This window comes from Mobula birostris, chromosome 11 (assembly GCF_030028105.1).
Source record: "Mobula birostris isolate sMobBir1 chromosome 11, sMobBir1.hap1, whole genome shotgun sequence".
NCBI classification, from domain to species: domain Eukaryota; kingdom Metazoa; phylum Chordata; class Chondrichthyes; order Myliobatiformes; family Myliobatidae; genus Mobula; species Mobula birostris.
Genome location: NC_092380.1, coordinates 54,352,647 through 54,373,169, shown reverse-complemented (window position 1 = coordinate 54,373,169; position 20,523 = coordinate 54,352,647). Strand labels below are relative to the sequence as shown.

The following is a 20,523-nucleotide window of genomic DNA, read 5'->3' as shown; positions in this document are numbered from 1 at the left end:
TTGCATCAGCCTTTGTGCATCCCTTAGTTAGCCTTTCTGCAGCCTAAATGTACCAGTTGGAAGCTCTTCCTTCCAGTCATCTTGTAATACTGGAAGATTAACAGGACATACTAAACATAATAAATTTTCCTGCAACAGTTCTTATTTATTTATTGATTAATTGATAAATACATCGCAGTAACATGCCCTCCTGGCCCACCAAGACTATGCTGCCCAATTACACCCATCTGACCAGTTAACCTACTAAGTCGTATGCTTTTGGACTGTTGGAAGAAATCCATGCGGTCACAGGGTGAATGTACAATCCTGGCTCTCTGGCACTGTAATAATATTTAGATACTACCATACCATTCTTCTTTTCTTTGTATGTATCCTGGAAACAGCCCATACATCAGATTGCTCTGTTAAGTGACAACGACCTGTAGCGTCTTTTCCAGACTTTAGCAAATGCACACTGAACAGAGAAGCAGATGATCACCTCATCTACACTGCAGCCATCTCAATAGCAGCACAGGAAGGTTTGGACAGGGTTCCTCTCACTATCAGTCAAGCCAGGTCTTGGTGCTTGTTGAGTTCTAGCGATAAGTAATGCTGCCAGTTTGACACTCGACTTGAGAAACCATCACGCACGATTCATTGACTTCCTTCTGCGGGGTGGTTATATGTTCTAGTGACTAAATGATTATAAATGTAGGGTCACTATTAATTTGATACAAGTAAATCATTGTAAACTTTGTCAAAAATTTGAGACTAAGGAATGGTAGGAGCCAATAAATGTTGGCTTTCAGAACTTGGCTGACAGGTTGATTTCCTTTTCAGTGAATCTGAGAAAGCTCCAAAAGCTGCTTCTAGCCTTCTGGGAAATATGTGGTATTACAAGTCCATGCATCGCGAATATAGATCGGTAAGTAGCAAAGCAATTGGACATACCCAAACCAGTAGTACCAGTTTGGTCACTCAGCCTTTCAATCAAGTTGTGTAGGGATAATCTATAACTATACACTAGCACAGCAATCAGCAAAGTTGAAAGAAAACCACATTCCTCCGCCATGATGGTGTATTTTCCTTTCCCAATGACTCTCTACTAATTATCCTCATCTCTGGCGCATTTTGTGGCTACACCTTTTTTTTTAACTCTTTAGTTATCTAATTCCCTGCTGAAGGCCACAGTGGAGCCTGTCTACATTGCATCTTCTAGCAGGGTAACCATATAGCACACACAAAAAACAAAATCTTCTCAAGATATGAAATCTCTTTAGTGATGCATCAAACGACTCGAACCCGGAAAATTTTCAGTGGCAGGAATTGCATTTGTAAGTGATGAAGCACAACGGATCAATTAATTCCTACTTAACTGATTTTATTGGTTCATGTTCAATAGAATCAACAACTTGCCTGCTTTATATGCTTCTTTCTTCTGGAAAAACAGGCAGATCATTGTAGGGTCATGAAGGTGGGGGAGAGAGATGAAGTGGTGGAATTCACAACACCATTCTGATCTTGATATACAAATTATGCATGGGCTGTGTTGTGGATGGCACTACTCTAAGTCCCGGTGTATTTTAAGATGCAGAAACAGCATTGGTCCGTTAATCCTTTTTTTTATTCCAGTTACCCCAGATATTGTATGGAATAACATTAAGTGGAAGAGTTAAAAGTACATTATCTGTTCAAAATAAAATGAGTTTCCTTAAAAGGACTGCATTCCTGAATGTGTCAAGGCAAAATTTGAATATCCTAAACCATTTTAGGGTGAAAACGATGAAGAAAGCTCAGTTTCTTTTTGAAAACAAGTATTTCCTAATTGCCTAAATAATGAAAGCTGGATACCTCCTCCTTGTCAGCCCTCAAGGGCAGGTCTCCTTAGCAGCATCAAGTTCACATGGGAATTTGAAAATTACCTAACGGTACTAAAATCTGAGAAGGAGGCTGGAAAGGGAATAAGGCATCTCTCAGACACTCTTATTCAGGGGTCCCCAAACCTTTTTGCACTGCAGACCGGTTTCATATTGACAATATTCTTGCAGACCAGCCGACCGGGGGGGGAGGAGGGGAGGTGGAAGGTAGGGTTGCCAATGGACAAGAATAGCAGTCAAATATATTGGGTTTACCCAGAGAAAGACTACAATGACCATGAAGCTGTGTGCATGCGTGACTTGCGCATTCATGTACGTGCCGATTTTTTTTTCTACAAATCGCTTTTGCCGATTCTGTTCGGGGTGGGGGAGGTGTTAATCACAACCGGAATATAGGTGATAAGTGGCTAATACACTCAATTTTGTTTCTAAAAGGGTTTATCTAACGAATTTAATATTAAACACACAGCGCATATTTTCCTTGCATGAATATAGTGATAAGTCAATTGTCAGGGGAGGACAGGGGAGCTTGAAGAAAGTGTTGAAAGAATTTCCAGTAGAAGTGGTAGAGGCAGGTTTGATATTATCATTTAAAGCAAATTTGGATAGGTATATGGACAGGAAAGGAATGGAGGGTTTATGGGCTGAGGGCCGATCGGTGGGATTAGGTGAGAGTAGCGTTCGGCACGGACTAGAAGGGCAGAGATCGCCTGTTTCCGTGCTGTAATTGTTATATGGTGATATGATTATATGTTAATAGCATCATAACATTTTAAGTAACATTTGGATATTAAACACACAGCACGTATTTTCCCCGTATGAACATATAAAATCATTGCGACACACCAGTATCGCTGAATCAGTGGGAGCCCTGGGCTTGTTTCTCTGCAACAAGACGATCCTATCGACGGTTGATGGGAGACAACAATATACGAAGGGGGTTCCTTATGTCCAGTCTATTCCGCAATTTAGTTTTCGTTGCATTCATTGCGGAGATATGTTGGAAATGGAAGCAACGTTTTTAGTGCTTTCATGACTATCTCAGGATATTTAGCCTTGACTTTGATCCAGAATGCGGGCACAGATGTTATGTCAAACATACTTTTCAGCTCGCCGTCATTTGCAAGCTCGAAGAGTTGATCTCCTTCCCGCACTGAAGTGGATGACGCGCGGGTAATGACCTCGCGAGCGTTCAAGCTCAACAGTGGGCATGACGGAATGAGGAAAGGTGCAGCTGACTCCTATCGCCAAATCATATCGTTTCCTCACGGCCCGGTAGCGCATGCTTTGCGGCCTGGCACCGGTCCGCAGCCCAGTGGTTGGGGACCGCTGCTCTTATTTACCTATAGCACAGGATCTTGTGAAGGAGCACCATGTCATTGTCTCCCATACTATCGCCAACCTCATCGACTCTGGTATTGCCAGTCCATTGTCACCAACCTCGTAGTTTCTGTACCCCACACTGTTCATTTCTACCTTCCACCCAAGATTCACAAGCTGAACTGTCCTGGTAAGCGCATTGTTTCTGCCTATACCTTCCCCATTAAACTTGAATCTGCATACCTTGACTCCATTTTGTCCCCCTTAATTCAGTTCCTACCAACCTACATCCATTGCACTTCAGCTGCTCGCCATCTCTTCAATAACTTTCAGTTCCCTTGTTGGATCACCTTATTTTCACAGTCAATGCCCAGTCCCTAAAAACTTCCGTTCACCATCAGGAAGGCCTTCAACCTCTCTGCTTCTTTCTTGACAAAAGACCTAACCAGGATCAGAAATGGGTTTGATATCACTGGCATATGTTGTAAAATTTGTTGTTTTGCAGCAACAGCCTATTGCAATACATAATAAAAAAAAATTATAAATTGCAATAAGAACTATATATAAATGAAGTAAGTAGTGCAAAAAGGAGCAAGAAAAGAAAAATAGATGGAGTGAGGTAGCGTACTTGGGTCCATTGTCCATTCAGAAAAGTGAAGGCATGTATTTATTTTGGAAAAACTGTAACCAATTAGACACTTGTGATGCCTGTATTTAGTTGCATGGGGATAAACCAAATTTTGCTTATTTTGATCCTGTGGGAAAGATCAAAGAGCTTTGGGTGACAAAGGGTATTAAGGGCTCAGTTGGGAAAATGTATTAGGAAAACATTAGCTGTAGCAAACAGGGATCTGGGGAGTCCTTTGAACAGTACAAGAAATGTAGGAGTACACTGAAGAAAGAAAGTAGAAAGACAAAAATGGGCCATGAGATGTTCCTGGCAGACAAGGTAAAGGAAATTCTGTCAGTATCCATAAGCGTATTAAAAGCAAAAGGATGGTTTGGGGGAAAAAGGTAGGACACATTAAGAATCAATGTGTTAATTTACATATGGAACACAGGAAATAGGTCTTCAATGAATACTTTCCATCTGTATTTTCCCTGGAGAGGGACATGGAATCTGATGTGCTGAGGAGAAGGAACAAAGAAGCAAGTGTTGAGGATCTTGACATGCATAAAGGTGGATAAATCCCCATAGTCTAACCAGGTGTATACTGGGATGTTATGGGAAGCAAGGGAGGAGATTGCTGGGGCCCTGTCAGAGAATTTTGTGGTGGCTTTATTTCAGAAAGGCTGCAGAAGTAAGCCAAGGAACTACAGATCAGTCAGCCTCACATCAGTGGTAGGCAAGTTACTGGAGGGGATTCTGAGGGACTGGACTAATTTGCATTTGGAAACACAAGGGGACCAATTAGGGCATTTGGCATGTGTAGGAAATTTGTCTTTCAAATATAATTTGAGATTTTTAAAGAAATGACAGAGGATTGTCGAGGGCAGGGCAGTAGGTGTCACCTACATGGACATCAGCAAGGCCTTTGATAAGGTCCTACATGATAGGCGAGAAAACCTGAGGATAAAATACCAAATTAGTTACAAAATTAGCTGGGTGATGGGGAGCAGAGGATGGTACAGGAGTGCTGTTTTTCAGATTGGAAGAGTCTGACCAGAGGTGTGCTTCAGGGTTTGAGACTGTGTCTTCTGTTTCAGTGGTAATGTAGCTGGCATCATTAGTAAGTTTGCAGATAATAACAAAAATATTACTAGATATTGAAGAATGTTGCCTAAGGTTATAGCAATATACAGACCTAAATGGAAAAAGTAGGCCAGACGTTGGCTGATGGAATTTAAGTTGGCAAAATGATACATTTTGAGAAGTTAACGCAGGGCAGGACTTGCACAGTGAATGGCAGGACTCTGGGGAATGTTGTTAAACAGACACACACCTTGGAATGCAAACACAAATTTCCCTGAAAACTGGAACATCATTAGTACCGGAGGGGATAACTTCATTCAAATTTAGTTGTCCCATCATTGAACTGTTCCTACAACCTGTGGATTTACTTATAAGGACTCTTCATCTCATCTTCTTGATATTTATTGCTTGCTTATTATTATTTTTTTTTGTATCTGAACAGTTTGTTGTCTCTTGCACACTGGTTGTCCACTCTGTTGGGTGCGGTCTTTCATTGATTTTGTGATGGTTATTGGATTTATTGAGTATGCCTGCAAGAAAACTAATCTCAGGGTTGTAAGTGTCGGCCATTTTACCTACTTCGGGAGATTTCAGTGATCATTTTGGTAGCAGTGTACATTCCACCTCAGGTGAATGTCAGACCGAGTCTAGATGATCTGAGTAATGGGATCAACATGCAAGAAACAGCAGACCTTCACCATCTTTTTGGGGAATTTTAACCAGGTCAGCCTGAAAAAGTCACTAAATTATTACCATCAGCAAAACACCTGTAGTACCAGAGGAAACAACACACTAGACCACTGTTACACCACCATCAAGAGTGCTTGCCATGCTATTCCACATCCACACTTTGGAAAGTTTGATCACTGGGCTGCAGCACCAGTAGTGAGGACCAGGGAAGCAAAGGAGCACTTACAGGACTGCTTTGAATCGGTGGACTGGACTGTATTCAGGGAATCATATTTGAATCCGGATGAGTATGTTGCAGTTGCTACTGACTGCATTAAAACCTGTGTGGGTGGGTGTGGGCCAACAAAAATTTACTGTATATTCCCAAACCAAGAGCTCTGGATAAACCAGGAGTCCGTAGTCTGCTGAGGGCTGGATCTGTGGCATTTAAGTCTGGTGACCCAGGTCGTACAAGAAAACCAGGTATGACATGTGGAGGGCTATTTCAAGAGTGAAGAAACAATTCCGAGGGAGGTGGGAGGCAACATCGGATGCACACCAACTCTGGCAAGGTTTGCAGGACATTACTTCCTACACAGCAAAACCTAACAGCATGAATGGCAGCGATGCATCACTACCAGATGAGTTTAATGCCTTCTATGCCCACTTTGAAAGTGAGAATATAACTACAGCTGTGAAGATCCCTGCCACACCTGGTGTCCCTGTAGCCTCTGCCTCAGAGGCCCATGTCAGGCTGCCCTTCAGGAGGGTGAACCCTCGCAAGCCCCAGTGAAGTACCTGGTAAGGTTCTGAAAATTTGTGCCAACCAACTGGTGGGAGTATTCAAGGACATTTTAAACCTCTCACTGCTACGGTCAGAAGTCCCCACCTGGTTCAGATGGGAAGCAGTTATAAGAGTGCCCTAGAAGAGTGGTGTGAGCTGCCTTATTGACTATCCCCCAGTAGCACTCACATCTACAGTGATGAAATGCTTTGAGAGGTTGCTCATGGCTATTATCAACTCCTACCTCAGCAAGGATCTGGACCCATTGCAACTTGCTTATCACCACAATAGGTCTACGGCAGATGCAATCTGAATGGCTCTTCAATTGGCCTTAGATCAGGACAATACAAACGTTCATGTCAGGCTGCTGTTCATTGACTTTAGCTCAGAATTTAATGCCTTCATTCCCACGGTTCTGATCGATAAGCTACAGAACCTGGGCCTCTGTACCCCTCTCTGCAACTAGATCCTTGACTTCCTAACAAGAAGACCACAACCTGTGCAGATTGATGATACTATCTTCTCCTCATTGACAATCAACACTGGCACAGCTGAGGCATTTGTGCGTAGCACACTGATCTACTCTCTCTATACCCATGACTGTGTGGCTAGGTTTAGCTTAAACGCCATCTATAAGTTTGCTGATGATGCAACCATTGTTGGTAGAATCTCAGGGCATACAGGAGCAGGATATGCCAACTAATGGAGTGGTGTCACAGTAACAACCTTGCACTCAGTGTCAGTAAGATGGAAGAGCTGATGGTGGACTTCAGGAAGGATAAGAAGAGGCAACATGAACCAAATCTGATTCAACCCAAAGGAATCTGAAGTGGAGAGTCCCTACGTGTCAAGTCCTTGTGAGTCAAGAACTCTGAGGATATAAGCTTGTTCCAACATATTGATTCAGGTATCGATACGTAGAAGGCAAGACGGCAGCTATATTTCATTAGGGGCTTGAGGTTTTAGGTTTGTCGCCTAAAACACTCAAAAACTTCTACAGATGTACCGTGGAGAGCATTCTGACTGGCTGCATCACTGTCTGGTAAGGGGACGTGTGGCTAATGCACAGGATCAAAAGAAGCTATTGGAAGTCGTAAAGTTCGTCAGCTCCATCTTGGGTACTAGCCTCTATAGTATCCAAGACATTTTCAAGGAGCAGTGCCTCAGAAAGGCGGCATCCAATATTAAAGACCCCCATCACCCAGGAAATTCCCACTTCTCATTGTTACCATCAGGAAGGAGGTACAGAAGCCTGAAGGCACACACTCAGCAATTCAGGAACAGCTTCTTCAATTCAGTCATCCGATTCCTAAATGGACATTGAACCCATGAATATTACCTCATTTTTTATTATTATTTCTGTTTTTGCACTTTTTATATTAGCTATTTAATTTACGTATACAGTATACTTGCTGTAATTTTCACAAGATCACAAGACAAAGGAGCAGAAATAGGTCCTTCCGCCCATCGAGTCTGCTCCGCCACTCCACCATGAGCTAAACTATTCTCCCATCTAGTTCCAATTTCCGGCTTTTTCCCCATATCCCTTGATACCCTGACTAATTAGATACCTATCAATCTCCTCCTTAAACACCATCAATGATCGGGCCTCCACAGCTGTATGTGACAACGAATTCCATAAATCCACGACCCTCTGGCTAAAAACATTTCTCCTCATCTCTGTTTTAAATGGGTACCCTCTAATTCTAAGACTGTGGCCTCTTGTCCTGGACTCACCCACCAAGGGAAACAGCCTTTCCATATCTACTCTGTCCAACGCTTTCAACATTCAAAATGTCTCTCTGAGATCCCCTCTCATTTTTCTATACTCTAATGAATACAGTCCAAGAGCCGACAAACGATCCTCATATGTTAGCCCCTGCATTCCAGGAATCATCCTCTTAAAATTTTCTCTGAACCCTCTCCAACATCAGTACATCCCTTCTAAGATAGGGGGCCCAAAACTGCACACAGTATTCCAAATGAGGTCTCACCAGTGCCCCATAGAGCCTCATCAACACCACCTTACTCTTATACACTATTCCTCTTGAAATGAATGCCAACATAGCATTCGCTTTCCTTACTGCTGATCCAACCTGGTGGTTAACCTTTAGTTAACCTGCACGAGGACCCCCAAATCCCTTTGCACTTACGATTTTTGAATTACCTCCCCATCTAAATAATAATCTGCCTGATTATTTCTTCTAAAATGTACAGCCGTACATTTATCAACGTTGTATCTCATCTGCCATTTCTTTGCCTACTCTCCTAAACTGACCAAGTCTCTCTGCAACCTTTCCATTTCTTCAACACTTCCTACTCCTCCACCTACCTTGGTGTCATCCGCAAACTTAGCCACAAAACCATTTAATCCATAATCTAAATCATCGATATACATTGTAAAAAGAAACACCAACCCCTGCGGAACACCACATTTTCTATATTATCATGTATTGCATTGTACCGCTGCCACTAAGTTAACAAAATTCACGACGTATGTCAATGATATTAAACCTGATTCTGATTCTAAAAGAAGGAAGCCATTGAGCTGGAAAGTGTGCAGTAAAGATGCACAAGGATGTTAGTAGAACTAAAGGGCTTAAGTTAGATGGAAAGACTGGATAGGCTGGGGCTTTCCTCTCTGGAGTGCAGAAGGCTAAGGGATGACCTTGTAGAGATTGATATTATGAAGGGCATGAATAAAGTGAATAGTCAGTCTTTTTCTCCCAAGTGTCTACTATAGCAGGTGTTCCCAACCTGGGGTCCAAGGTATAAGAAAGGTTGGGAACCCCTACACTATAGGTTTGAGGTGAGAGGTGTACTATTTGACGGCGATCTGAGGGACAGAGTTTTCCACACATGCTTGTGTGTATGTGGAAAGAGCTGCCAGAGGAGGTGGCAGATGCAGATATGCCAAGCTGCTGGAAATGCGGACTGCTTCCCATCTTTGAAAGGCAGGCACCATTTCAAATACTCCATTTTAGCCTTCAATTCCTAGTGAACAGGAGAATTTGAAGACCTCAAAACCCATGGTATCAGAGCAGAAGGGATCCTTGCCCTCCTATATGCTTTTGAAAAATGGACTAACAACAGTAGACAGCTCAAGTTACTGTAAAGAAACCATCAGCATTGTTTCTACAAAATCTTTCAAGTTGAAAATTAATGGATTCAGTGTTCTCAAGTCATTATGTTCAACATTGAAGCCACTGACTATTGGTCAGCTCGTGTCATTTGCATGTCTCATGGACAGAAGGAAAGATCCAGGGATGTTTACTTTTTTTGCTGGAATAGTGCAACATCACTGCTGGTTTATTATAGTTATAAGCTGAGGAGGGTCACTTAGGGTACTATTGAAAAACCATGCACACAGCTCTGCATTAATGATAAATTACAGTCTGTCTGTCTAGGTACCATAACCGATGTGGATTTTGGTGACCATGGTTTTCCATATAGGTCTATCTTTCTATTACAGTATTACCTCAAACTACCCATCCAATCACCTTATCAGCCACGGGCTGCCCTATCTGTGGTTAAACCTACACTTCACACATAGACAGGCTAATCACAATTTCGAGGGACTGGCTGATAAGAAGGGAAGGTAGGCAAGATGGAGTTTATTTCCAGAGTCTTAGAAGACTTTGAAGGAGGATTGTTGGCTGTAGGAATGTATGAGTTCTGATTTCTTTCTAGCCTCCCTTCCAGATTTTAATCTAATTAGACAAGGACAAATGGATAGAAATGGGAGCCTTCAGATAAAGCTGCTGTTGCAAAGTCCAGTGGTTACTGAGGACTGAATAATTCCTCAGTAACAAACAACTTGGGAACTGTTTGTTTGCTGAGACAAAGATATGTACAGCTAGGTTTCCTTAAAATAGCTGTTTTTTTCCTTTTATCCTCTTTGAATGGCTGGTGTGTTGAAACTAGTTGATAACTGTTAAAGTGGAGCATTTTCAGGATTGCCATATCACTAGAGTGGATAACTGCAGATCCTATCTTTCCTCTTCATTTATTTAATATGTCATAAAGTGTCTAGGAGATGGCTGAGTCTTTTGACCCTGTGCTGTTGTTGGTATCATCTGTTAGACAGCTGGGCCTATGGTCTTACTCACAACCTGCCCATTATTATTGGCATAAACGATTGACAGCCTTGTACTATCCTTGGGCCTCCCTCTACTCATTAGCAACACTGATCTGCCAGATATCTGTACCAACCATCACCTCCACCCACTCCTCCCAAGCAAAAGCATAATGCCCACAGCAAGAGTTAACTGCAGGGCAATTAAAAGGCAGTGAGTATAAATATGTTGTCATCTTTGATATTGCTATAATGTGTTATGTTTTTTAGATGATTTGAAACAACTGACTCGTGATTATTTTTCTTTTCTTGCAGAGGGGCTTCCTAAAGAACAATTTTGTGTCTTACTGAAGTATAATCGGCCACCATGGCTTCATTCAAAGCGGGAGACTAACTTAAATGTGCTGCTTCAAAAGTAGAGATAATAAACATGAACTTTTTAAATTTGTTTTCACGTGCTTAACACTTGCGTAGTGGTGTCTGAATCTAATCAAAGAGCACTGTGAGCATCGCCATTGGCAACATTGAGATCTGATGCAGCCAAGTGGAAGATGTCCATTAAAATGTTTATATTAAAATTTGGTAATAGTCAATTATGTGTATCTGTCTGGAGTTCTAAATGGGGCTTATCAAGTTTACTCTTCAAACTTAATGAGCCTATTCAGGAGTTAATTTTTATTTGATTACTTCCAAAGTAGTTTTGAATTTATAGTTCTTTAAAGACTTAAATTGAACTGTTAGTCCTGCTTCAACTTGTGGCCAGATAATTCAATATGTAGAGTGAGTTTGCAGAAAATTTAATTATTAATAGATTGGTTTGTTTTATAATTCTGTTAAATTGCCATTTTCTGAGGGGTGTAAACTTTTTCAAGGTGATGTTTACAGATGTCATTCAGTTATATTATTTAGTTTGGGCAAAGGGGATTTGACTTTGTATAACATTTAAAATATTTAGGTAATATGAACCATCTGCCATATAGTTAGCAAAATAGAATTAACAAGAAATGGTGTTAGGTCTTGGAAGGTTAATTCTGGCATGTTTCAATTGGCAGAGTTTTATTTTATGAAACCATACTAACACATTCTTAAAGCTAAGCAAATTTAATTGCATGTTGGCAACAATTTTCTAACATCGATTTCCAATAAATGGTTTAGTTAAAAGTGAACAAAAAGCTTTTCCAACTCTTATGAACAGAACTTGAATTGCTAGATTAGGCAATTGGTTTGGAATGGCACAACTATGTACAGTCATTTTGGTGAGGCAGTGGGCAGGCAGCAAAGGAATTTAATGAGGAACCCAAAGGAGTGCAAAAGCTTTGGTTGTGTAATTTGATCTGTACAGATCGCAATCACATCCTGTAACACTCTTGGAAATGGAGTTTAAAATGTAGATGTATAATTGGCCTTTTGACTTTTCTAATTAGCAATAATTAGAATGAGACTGTAACTGTAGATAATGTATATTTGTATTATAGTGTATCCTTCCCACTGCCACCTCAACCAATAGAAATTCTGGCTAAACTTCTTGATACTTTTATTGTAGTAGTAAATTGCAATACATAATTCCAAAGAAGCACTTTTAGTGTTTGAAATGGTCTTCATTACTTCAGCAAACCAACTGAATGGACAGCCAGATGCTTTACTGGATCTTGGTTGTTGTAGCGCAAATTTGGGTCTCTTGATAGTGGCAGACATTCTTAATGTCCAAGTGAATCTCTCATATTCCCCCAGTAGAGGCAGGAAAAGTGGGAGGTGGGTGCAAAGTATTTAGAAAAGTAAGTGTGCAGTCTGATATGGAAGTTGGAGAATAAAATTTTGACTAGTATCGCGTGTAAGCTGGGAGAACTGCTGGGGAGGGAGGGGTAAAAACAAGGTTTATTCTTTAACATGTCATGTAATATTTTCAGAACAACCAAATTCTTGATATAAAAATGATATAGTCATGATCCCTGTGGGCCAGTCACAGATAACCAAGTGACATGAAAAAAAAATTACTGTAGATAAATGGATGGACAATTAGGTATTTTGTAAATGGCCTTTTTCTTTAATTATTACAGTGACAGTTTTAACGGTAAAATGCCAGCTCTTTGCTTTTGTAAAACATTATTTAAAAAATAAAAATGCTTTAATTTTTCATCTGATCTCAAACTATTCATTTTTATTGTACTTCATGTAGTATATCACAATCTGAAATTGCCAGATAGTTATCCCCCTGAGACTTTTGCCAATAATGTGCTAGTTTTACAAAATAAACCCTTCAGATTCACTGGAAGGACATACGAACTAATATTAATGTCCTTTCTAAGGTGAACATTCCCAATACTCTGGTCATAAGTACACCCTGTCAGTGATATTGGGCAAGCCGTTCATGGGTCTGATGCTAGACCCCACCAAAACAGGCTTGTCACAGAAAGAGAAAACTAAGTGAAGATTTTTGGAAAGCTTCAAAAATACCCGCATTAAGGTAAATATACCCCACCTTACAAACTACCTGTCTACCTGATGATTACTCCATAGGCAACTTTGGCCTCTCTTTGGGAAGAGTCTGTAGTTCCCACATTGGTCTCCTTAGTCCTAGAATATTTTTTTGCAGTCAAAAATCTCAACTTCTGAGCGTAGGAACAAAATACTAAATGTTTGGTGTATGTACTTGAGCCCTGAGAATGGAACTCAGCAGAGCAGCATATTTAACAGCATTCCAGAGCACCGGAAGGCTATTCAATGTGTTCATCACCTTATGAAGCAAAAAGTGAAAAGTTTTTCTTGAAATATGTAAACTCAACTGTATCAGCCTTTAATAACCAATGGAGTTGTCCTTTTAAAGAGGGTGGCATGTTCTAAAAATCTGTAGTACACAAGACATTTTCAGGAAGTGGTGCCTCAGAAAGATGATATCCATTATTAAAGACTCCCATCACCCAGGGCATGCCCTCTTCTCATTGTTACCATCAGAAGGAAGTACAGAAGCCTGAAGGCATACACTGAGCGATTCAGGAACAACTTCCTCCCCTCTGCCGTCTGATTTCTGAATGCACATTGAACCCATGAGCACTACCTCACTTTTTTAATATATATCATTTCTGTTTTTGCACTATTTAAAATCTATTCAATATACATGTCAGTCAGTGGATGCCTTCCCAAATCTGGGGTTGGCAGCTATGCACCTCCATCTTCTTCGATCTTGCAACAGCACCGAGTACAATCTCTCCTCCAGATTGTTCTTGCTGGCTGCCTTGGCACGGCCGCCCCTGCCAAACTCGAGCCCGAGGCCGTGTTGGCCTCCAGCCGTGGCCACTTCTTCAAGCTCGGCCCTTCCTCAGACGGAGGCCCTGGGCAGGTCCAGGCACACGGTGCAGCACCCAAGTTCATCGTATCTCTTCTAACTGGTGCCTAGCACACGATTCGTAGATACGTGGTGAAGCTTTAATCTCTTCGACAGAAGATGGCCGTTGGCTCACAAGGAGCTCATCCGCCCTTTGTCAGGTCTTGTTATTTTCAGCCCTGCTGGGTGTCCTCACACCCTCCTCACCAGACTAAGTTCATTGGAGAAGCCGGCCCAAGTCACCGACCACGGCTCCTGGCTGAGCGCTGGGCACCCGCCCTCCCCCGCCAAATCTCTCCGAGGGTCCGGCACTCGACTGAAAACCATGGTAGAGTGGCCGGCAACCAAACCGTAAGTCCCTGGCTGTATATACTTACTGTAATTGATTTTTTTTTCTATATCATCATGTATTGCATTGTACTGATGCTGCTAAGTTAACAAATTTCACAACATATGACGGTGATAATAGACCTAATTCTGAGTCTGAAATAATAAAAGACAAAGGAATAAAACAGTGGTATCCAAATAAGGAATAATCCTTTGGTTTTATTTTAGGGCTAGAACATCCCAAGTCTATTTCCAATGGACTATCTTGCATCAATGTAATAGGAAAATGTAACTCTGCCAAGTACTGAATTTGCTAACTTGGAGTGGAGAGGGAGTTTGTAAATCTGGCAGGAGCAAAGGATGTTGGGAATGGTGAGGGTAGAGCTCTGTGGGAGGGGTGTTGGACTGGTGACAGAGAAGAAGTGGCGGGGCAGGTTTCTGATGCAGGTGCAGTCACACCCAGTACTGAGACACCAGGCAAGATTATTTGATTCCAAACAATTATTGATTGTTACAGAATATCTCGGGTGCTTTCTGCTCCCTCCCCTCTCCCTTCACTTTTTCTCAACTATGATTCCCTTATTCCTGCCCCCTTCCCACTCTCAGTCCACAAAAAGGCCCATATCAGAATTAGGTTTATCATCGCTCACATAGGTCATGAAATATGCTTTTTTATGGCAACGGTACAACGTAATATACAAAAATACTACTGGACTGTGCAAAGGTCTCGGGCACTCTGGCTATATATGTGTACCTAAGACTTGCACAGTACTGTAGTTGACGTGAAGAGGATGTTTTCATTAGTGAAAGAGAGCACAGCCTCAAAATAAAGGGACATCACTTTAAAACTGAGATGAAACTCTATGGAATTCATTGCCACAGATGGCTGTGGAGGCCTAGTCATTGGGCATATTTAAGGTAGGGTTGATAGTGTCTTGATTAGTAAGGGGAGTTAAGGTTTATGGGTAGAAGGCAAGAGAATAGGGTTTTTAAAAACTCAGCCATGATTGAATGGTGAGCAGAGTTACTGGACTGAATGACCTAATTCAGCTCTTGTATCTTATGGTCATATGCATTTACTTTATTTTATGCCGAAGTTGCAATTTGTAGCATACCCTCATGATAACACAGTGCGAGCTCAGTTCAGAGAGTGTGCAATAATTTCAGCCTATAGGACTGGACCCAGAACCCTACAGACATGAATTCATACTTCAGGTATCTCTCAAATGAAGGATTTCTTTTGTTAAATCCACCCTTTTACTTATCTGCACATGGAACAGATAATACTCTTAAGTTTTTTAAATTCCCATGACCTACTTATATGACTTCTATCCTTTGCAATCTACTTAGAGTATTGTTTAGTTCATTTAACTGTGAAAGGCTGTTTGCATATCTCTTGAAAGCCTAGACTCAATCACCAGGATGGATTTGTTTTCATAGACCTTAACTTGTTTATCCTCATCATTTCCCATTATCTTTACAGCTATGCTATGGTTTGCAATCTCTCTCCATGGTGCATTTTCTGTCAAGTTATCCTCCTCTGGTCTAAACTATCATACGTCAAGTGAGGGAAGCAATTTCCAAACTTGTTTTACCTCAACAGTCTCTCTTACTTAAATCATAATATTTTTCATTTTGCCTCTCACTTGCTCCCAGCTCTTTTCATCATCACTTCCTTGCACAGATGTTAGGATAAAAGTATCTCTAGCCTATTGATTCTGCAATACAATGTTTCCCTACTTTAACAATCCATAATTAAATACATCAAATAAATACAATTGTTATTGATTCATTAGTTAAGTCATGAAAGTCATGGGGTTTGCTATTGAACAGGTATTTTAAAATGCCTTATTATCTAACAATGATCAGATTCACTGTGTACAAAATGTTGATGCAATTTCTTTTAGCTGAGCAGAAATTCTGGCAATAATTTCCCAGGGCTGCAACAAAGATCACAAGGTACTTCCCTCATGCTCTCATTTTTCATTTAGTGATCTTTGAATTCAAAACATTTTCATTTTGTGAAAGAAATGCTGGTGGAAAACTACAACATGTGCTATGCCTTTTAACATATCATTAGTTGTACTTGTGTAGGATAACCTATGACTTCCCAATGGATTGCAGGGGAAATTAGGATCAGAATCACGTTTCGTATCACTGGCATTTGTCGTGAAATTTGTTGTCTTTGCAGCAGCAGTATAATGCAGTATATAATAATAGAAAAAAAAACAGGAATTACAGTAAATAGTTAAAGTAGTGCAAAAATAGAAATTTTTATAAGTGGCGAAGCAGTGTTCATGGGTTCACTGTCCATTTAGGAATCGAAGGCAGAGGGGAAGAAGCTGTTCCTGAACTATACGCCTTCAGGCTTCTGTACCTCCTACCTGATGGTAACAATGAGAACAAGATATGACCTGGGTGCTGGGGGTCCTTAATAATAGACGCTACCTTTTTAGGCTTCGCTCCTTAAAGATGTCATGGATACTATGGAGGCTAGTGCCCATGATGAAGCTAACTAAGTTAACAAATCTTTGCAGCTTCTTTCAATCCTGTGCAGTGTCCCACCCCCATACCAAACGGTGATGCAGCCGGTTAGAACGCTCTCCACGGTACATCTATGGAAAGTTGCGAGTGTTAGTAGAAAATCAGTGGGGACTTCAGATTTTTCTGTAAGCCTGCAATAGACCAAAAGCCCTTCTCTGTTATAAGGAAATGTGATAATATAATAAGTACCTCAGCAATTCAAGTCTGCAGCCAGGTACTAGACTTTATTATCAACAGGGATGGTAGCTCAGTGACCTTGTTATACTTTTTTTAAAAAATAAGTTGTTCAGGCCACTTATTTAATTGAGGATGACTCCTTTTTCAGAGTTCTTGGCAACATATTCTTGTAATCCAGGGTTCTCCCTCTCTACACCCATTTTCCTTTCTGCTACAGTTTTCATACAGATCTCTTACAAGGGTCTATGCCATATTTCCTGCTGCATATTAAGTGATTCTCAGGTGGTTTAAACTCCAAATTTGTACAACAAGCATGAGTGAGATTAAAAGATTTCTCATGGAGTTTTGAATATGCGATGTGTTGGGCAAGAAAGAGCTGATTGGGTAGTAAGCTCATATGCATTAAAGTGCATCGTAAGTGGGAAAATACATGTCTGTCTACATACTGTATCTGCCTTTGTCTGTGCATCTGCTTGCAATGGGCCCAACCCTCACTCTATCAAGATCATGTTGTACCCAATGTGCACCCAATATTATGTTCAAAGATACCATGTAAATTAGAACAGGTGTAGAAACAAACCGTCCTCAGTTCCACAGGTCTGGCTAAGATGTGTCCCCAAACTGCAATTAGATAAAATCATGTGTTTCTATTATGTCGATGCTCTAAATGCCTCTTTCCAAAATATTTTATTTACCCTGTTGCTCCTTCACCCTAATATCAGCTTTGTCAATTTATCAGTGCTAAGTCCATAAGACATAGGAACAAGAATTAGGCTACTTGGGCAATTGAGTCTACTTTGCCATGCCTTCATGGCTAACATATTATCCCTCTCAACCTCATTCTCCTGACTTCCCCTATAACCTTTGGTGCCCTGATTAATCACAAACCTATCAACCTTGCTTTAAAAAATACTCAATGGCTTAGACTCCACAGACATCCGCAGATTCACCACTCTCTGGCTGAAGAAATTACTCCTCATCTCTGTTCTAAATGGACCCTTCTATTCTGAGGCTGTGCCTTCTGGACCTAGATTCACCCACTAGAAAATATCCTCTCCTCACCCACTTTAGGAAATATCCCCTCCTCACCCACTCTATCTAGGCCTTTCAATATTCGGTAGTTTCAATGTGATTCTCCCCTGATTCTTCTAAACTCCAATGAGTACATGACCTAAGCCATCAAATGCTCCTCATTTGTTAAACATTTCATTTCCAGAATAATTCTCATGAACCTTCTCCAATGCCAGCACATCATTTCTTAGATAAGATCCCCAAAACTGCTTACAATGCTCCAAGTGTGGTCTGACCAATGACTTAGAAACATAGAAAATTTGTGCAGGAGTAGGCCATTCGGCCCTTTGAGCCTGCGCCGCCATTCAGTATGATCATGGCTGATCATCCAACTCAGAACCTCTGTACCTGCCTTCTCTCCATACCCCCTGATCCCTTTAGCCACAATGGCCATATCTAACTCCCTTTTAAATACAGCCAATGAACTGGCCTCAACTGTTTCCTGTGGCAGAGAATTCCACAAATTCACCACCCTCTGTGTGAAGAAGTTTTTCCTAATCTCAGTCCTAAAAGGCTTCCCCTTTATCCTCAAACTGTGACCCCTCGTTCTGGACTCAGCCACTAGAGCCACTAGATTCTTATAGATGGCTTATAAAGTCTCACCATCACATCCTTGCTCTTATATTCTAGTTCTCTTATAATGAATGCTAATATTCTATTTTACTTCCTTACCACCAACTCAACTTGCAAGCTAACCTTTAGGAAATCCTGCACAAAGACTCCTATGCCCCTTTGCGTCTCTGATTTTGAATTTTCTCCCCATTAAAAAATAACCCATACCTTTTATTCCTTTTACCAAAGTGCATGACCATACATTTCCCTATACTATATTGCATCTGTCACTTCTTTGCCCATTCTCCCAATCTGAAGGAAACCATACTGGCTTTGTCCTATTTATTATATGCCTCCAAATACCCTGCAACTTCATCCTTAATAACGGACTCCAATATTTTTCCAGCCACTGAAGTCAAGTTAACTGGCCTACAAATTTCCTTTCTTTTGCCTCCTTCCCTTCTTAAAGAGTGCAGTGACTTTAGCAATTTTCCAATCCTCTGGAACCATTCCAGAATTTAATGATTCTTGAAAGATCATTACTAATACTGCTACAATCTCTTCAACTACCTCTTTCAGAACCCTGGGATGTTGTCCATCTGGTCTTATATACCTTCAGACATTTCAGCTTTCCAAGCACCTTCTTAGTAATAACAATTACATTCATTTTTGCCCCCTGACATTCTTGAATTTCTGGCACACTGCTGGTGTCTTCCACAGTGAAGACTGGCACAAAATATTTATTATGTTCATCTGCCATTTCTTTGTCCACAATTTCTATCTCACAAGCGTAATTTTCCAGTTGTCCAATATCCACTCTTGCCTCTGTTTTACTCTTTATATATCTGAAAAAACTTTTGATATCCTCTTTTATACTATTGGTTAGCTTGCCTTCATATTTAATCTATTCTCTCCTTATTGCTCATTGCTTTTTTAGTTGTCTTCTTTTGAAAAGCCTCCCAATCCTCCGTCTCTACTAATTTTTGCTATGCTATATGCTGTCTCTTCTGCTTTTGTGCTGTTTTTGACTTCCTTTGTCAGCCACAGTTGCCTCATCTTTCCTTTAGAATTCTTACTCACCTTTGGGATGTATATATCCTGTGTCTTCTGAATTGTCCCCAGAAACTTCAGCCATTGCTGTTCTGTCATCATCCCTGTTATGGCCCTTTTTAAATTTGGCCATTTCCCCTCTCATGCTTGGTATTTCTCTTTTCTCCACTGTAATACTGATACATCTGACTTTATCTTCTGTCTTTCAAACTGCAGCATAAATTCTTCCATGTTAAGGTCACTGACTCCTAAGGGTTCCTTTACCTTAAGCTCCCTAATAAAATTTGCTTCATAACACAACACCCAATCCAGAATTACCTTTTGTCTAGTGGGCTCAACCACAAGCTGCTCTAAACAACCATCTTGTAGGCATTCTACAAATTCCCTCTCTTGGGATCTAGCACCAACCTAATTTTCCCAATCTATTTACATAATGAAATTCCTCAGGAGTATCATAACATTGCCCCTTTTAGATGTCTTTCTATCTTCCATTATAATTTGTATTCTACTTCCTGGTTACTGTTCAGGGGCCTATATATAACTCTCAGGGTCTTTTTACCCTTGCAGTTTCTTAACTCTACCCACAAGGATTCTACATCTTCCAATCCCATGTCACCTCTTTCTAGGAATTTGATTTTATTTTTCAAGTGCTATTCTTTCCTTGGGCAATTTTATCATTTTATATTTTCTGGTCTTTTTCTGTAATTTCTCATGCATTGCTCTTGGCTATTAAAGTATTCTAGTCCTCATTCAAGTTTAATTTAGTCCTGAAATTTTGTTAGCCCTTTCAGTCTAGAACTGAAGCATAATCACTACCAGCAAGCCCTCTCTTTGAAATTCTTGGTAACTAGGATTTAAAAATCCAACCAACCTTCTCGGTTAATACAACAAATGGACTTCACAATCCCACTTGTGTTTATATTTCCCAGCTTCATTATCAAGATGTACTTTATGTTTAGTACTGCCTTTATCACTTTTACTGTTTTACTCAAATTTCTCCTGGCAATTTTTAGCTCTCTTAAAATTTACTGTTGCTTGTTATCTAATTTACTTCTGCAATTTTCTGTAATTTTGTGGTCCCAC

General features: G+C 40.6%; 1 protein-coding gene across 1 annotated transcript in view; it reads left to right on the top strand.

The window, feature by feature from the left end:
- LOC140205502 (plakophilin-3-like) overlaps positions 1-12,516 on the top strand; it is a 74,221-nt gene extending 61,705 nt beyond the window's left edge. Inside the window, exons 12-13 of the mRNA XM_072273115.1 lie at positions 820-904; positions 10,713-12,516. Coding sequence (XP_072129216.1) covers positions 820-904; positions 10,713-10,748 — 121 coding nt within the window. The 3' untranslated portion in view covers positions 10,749-12,516. The remainder of the gene's footprint in view (positions 1-819; positions 905-10,712) is intronic.
- The last annotated feature ends 8,007 nt before the right edge of the window (positions 12,517-20,523 follow it).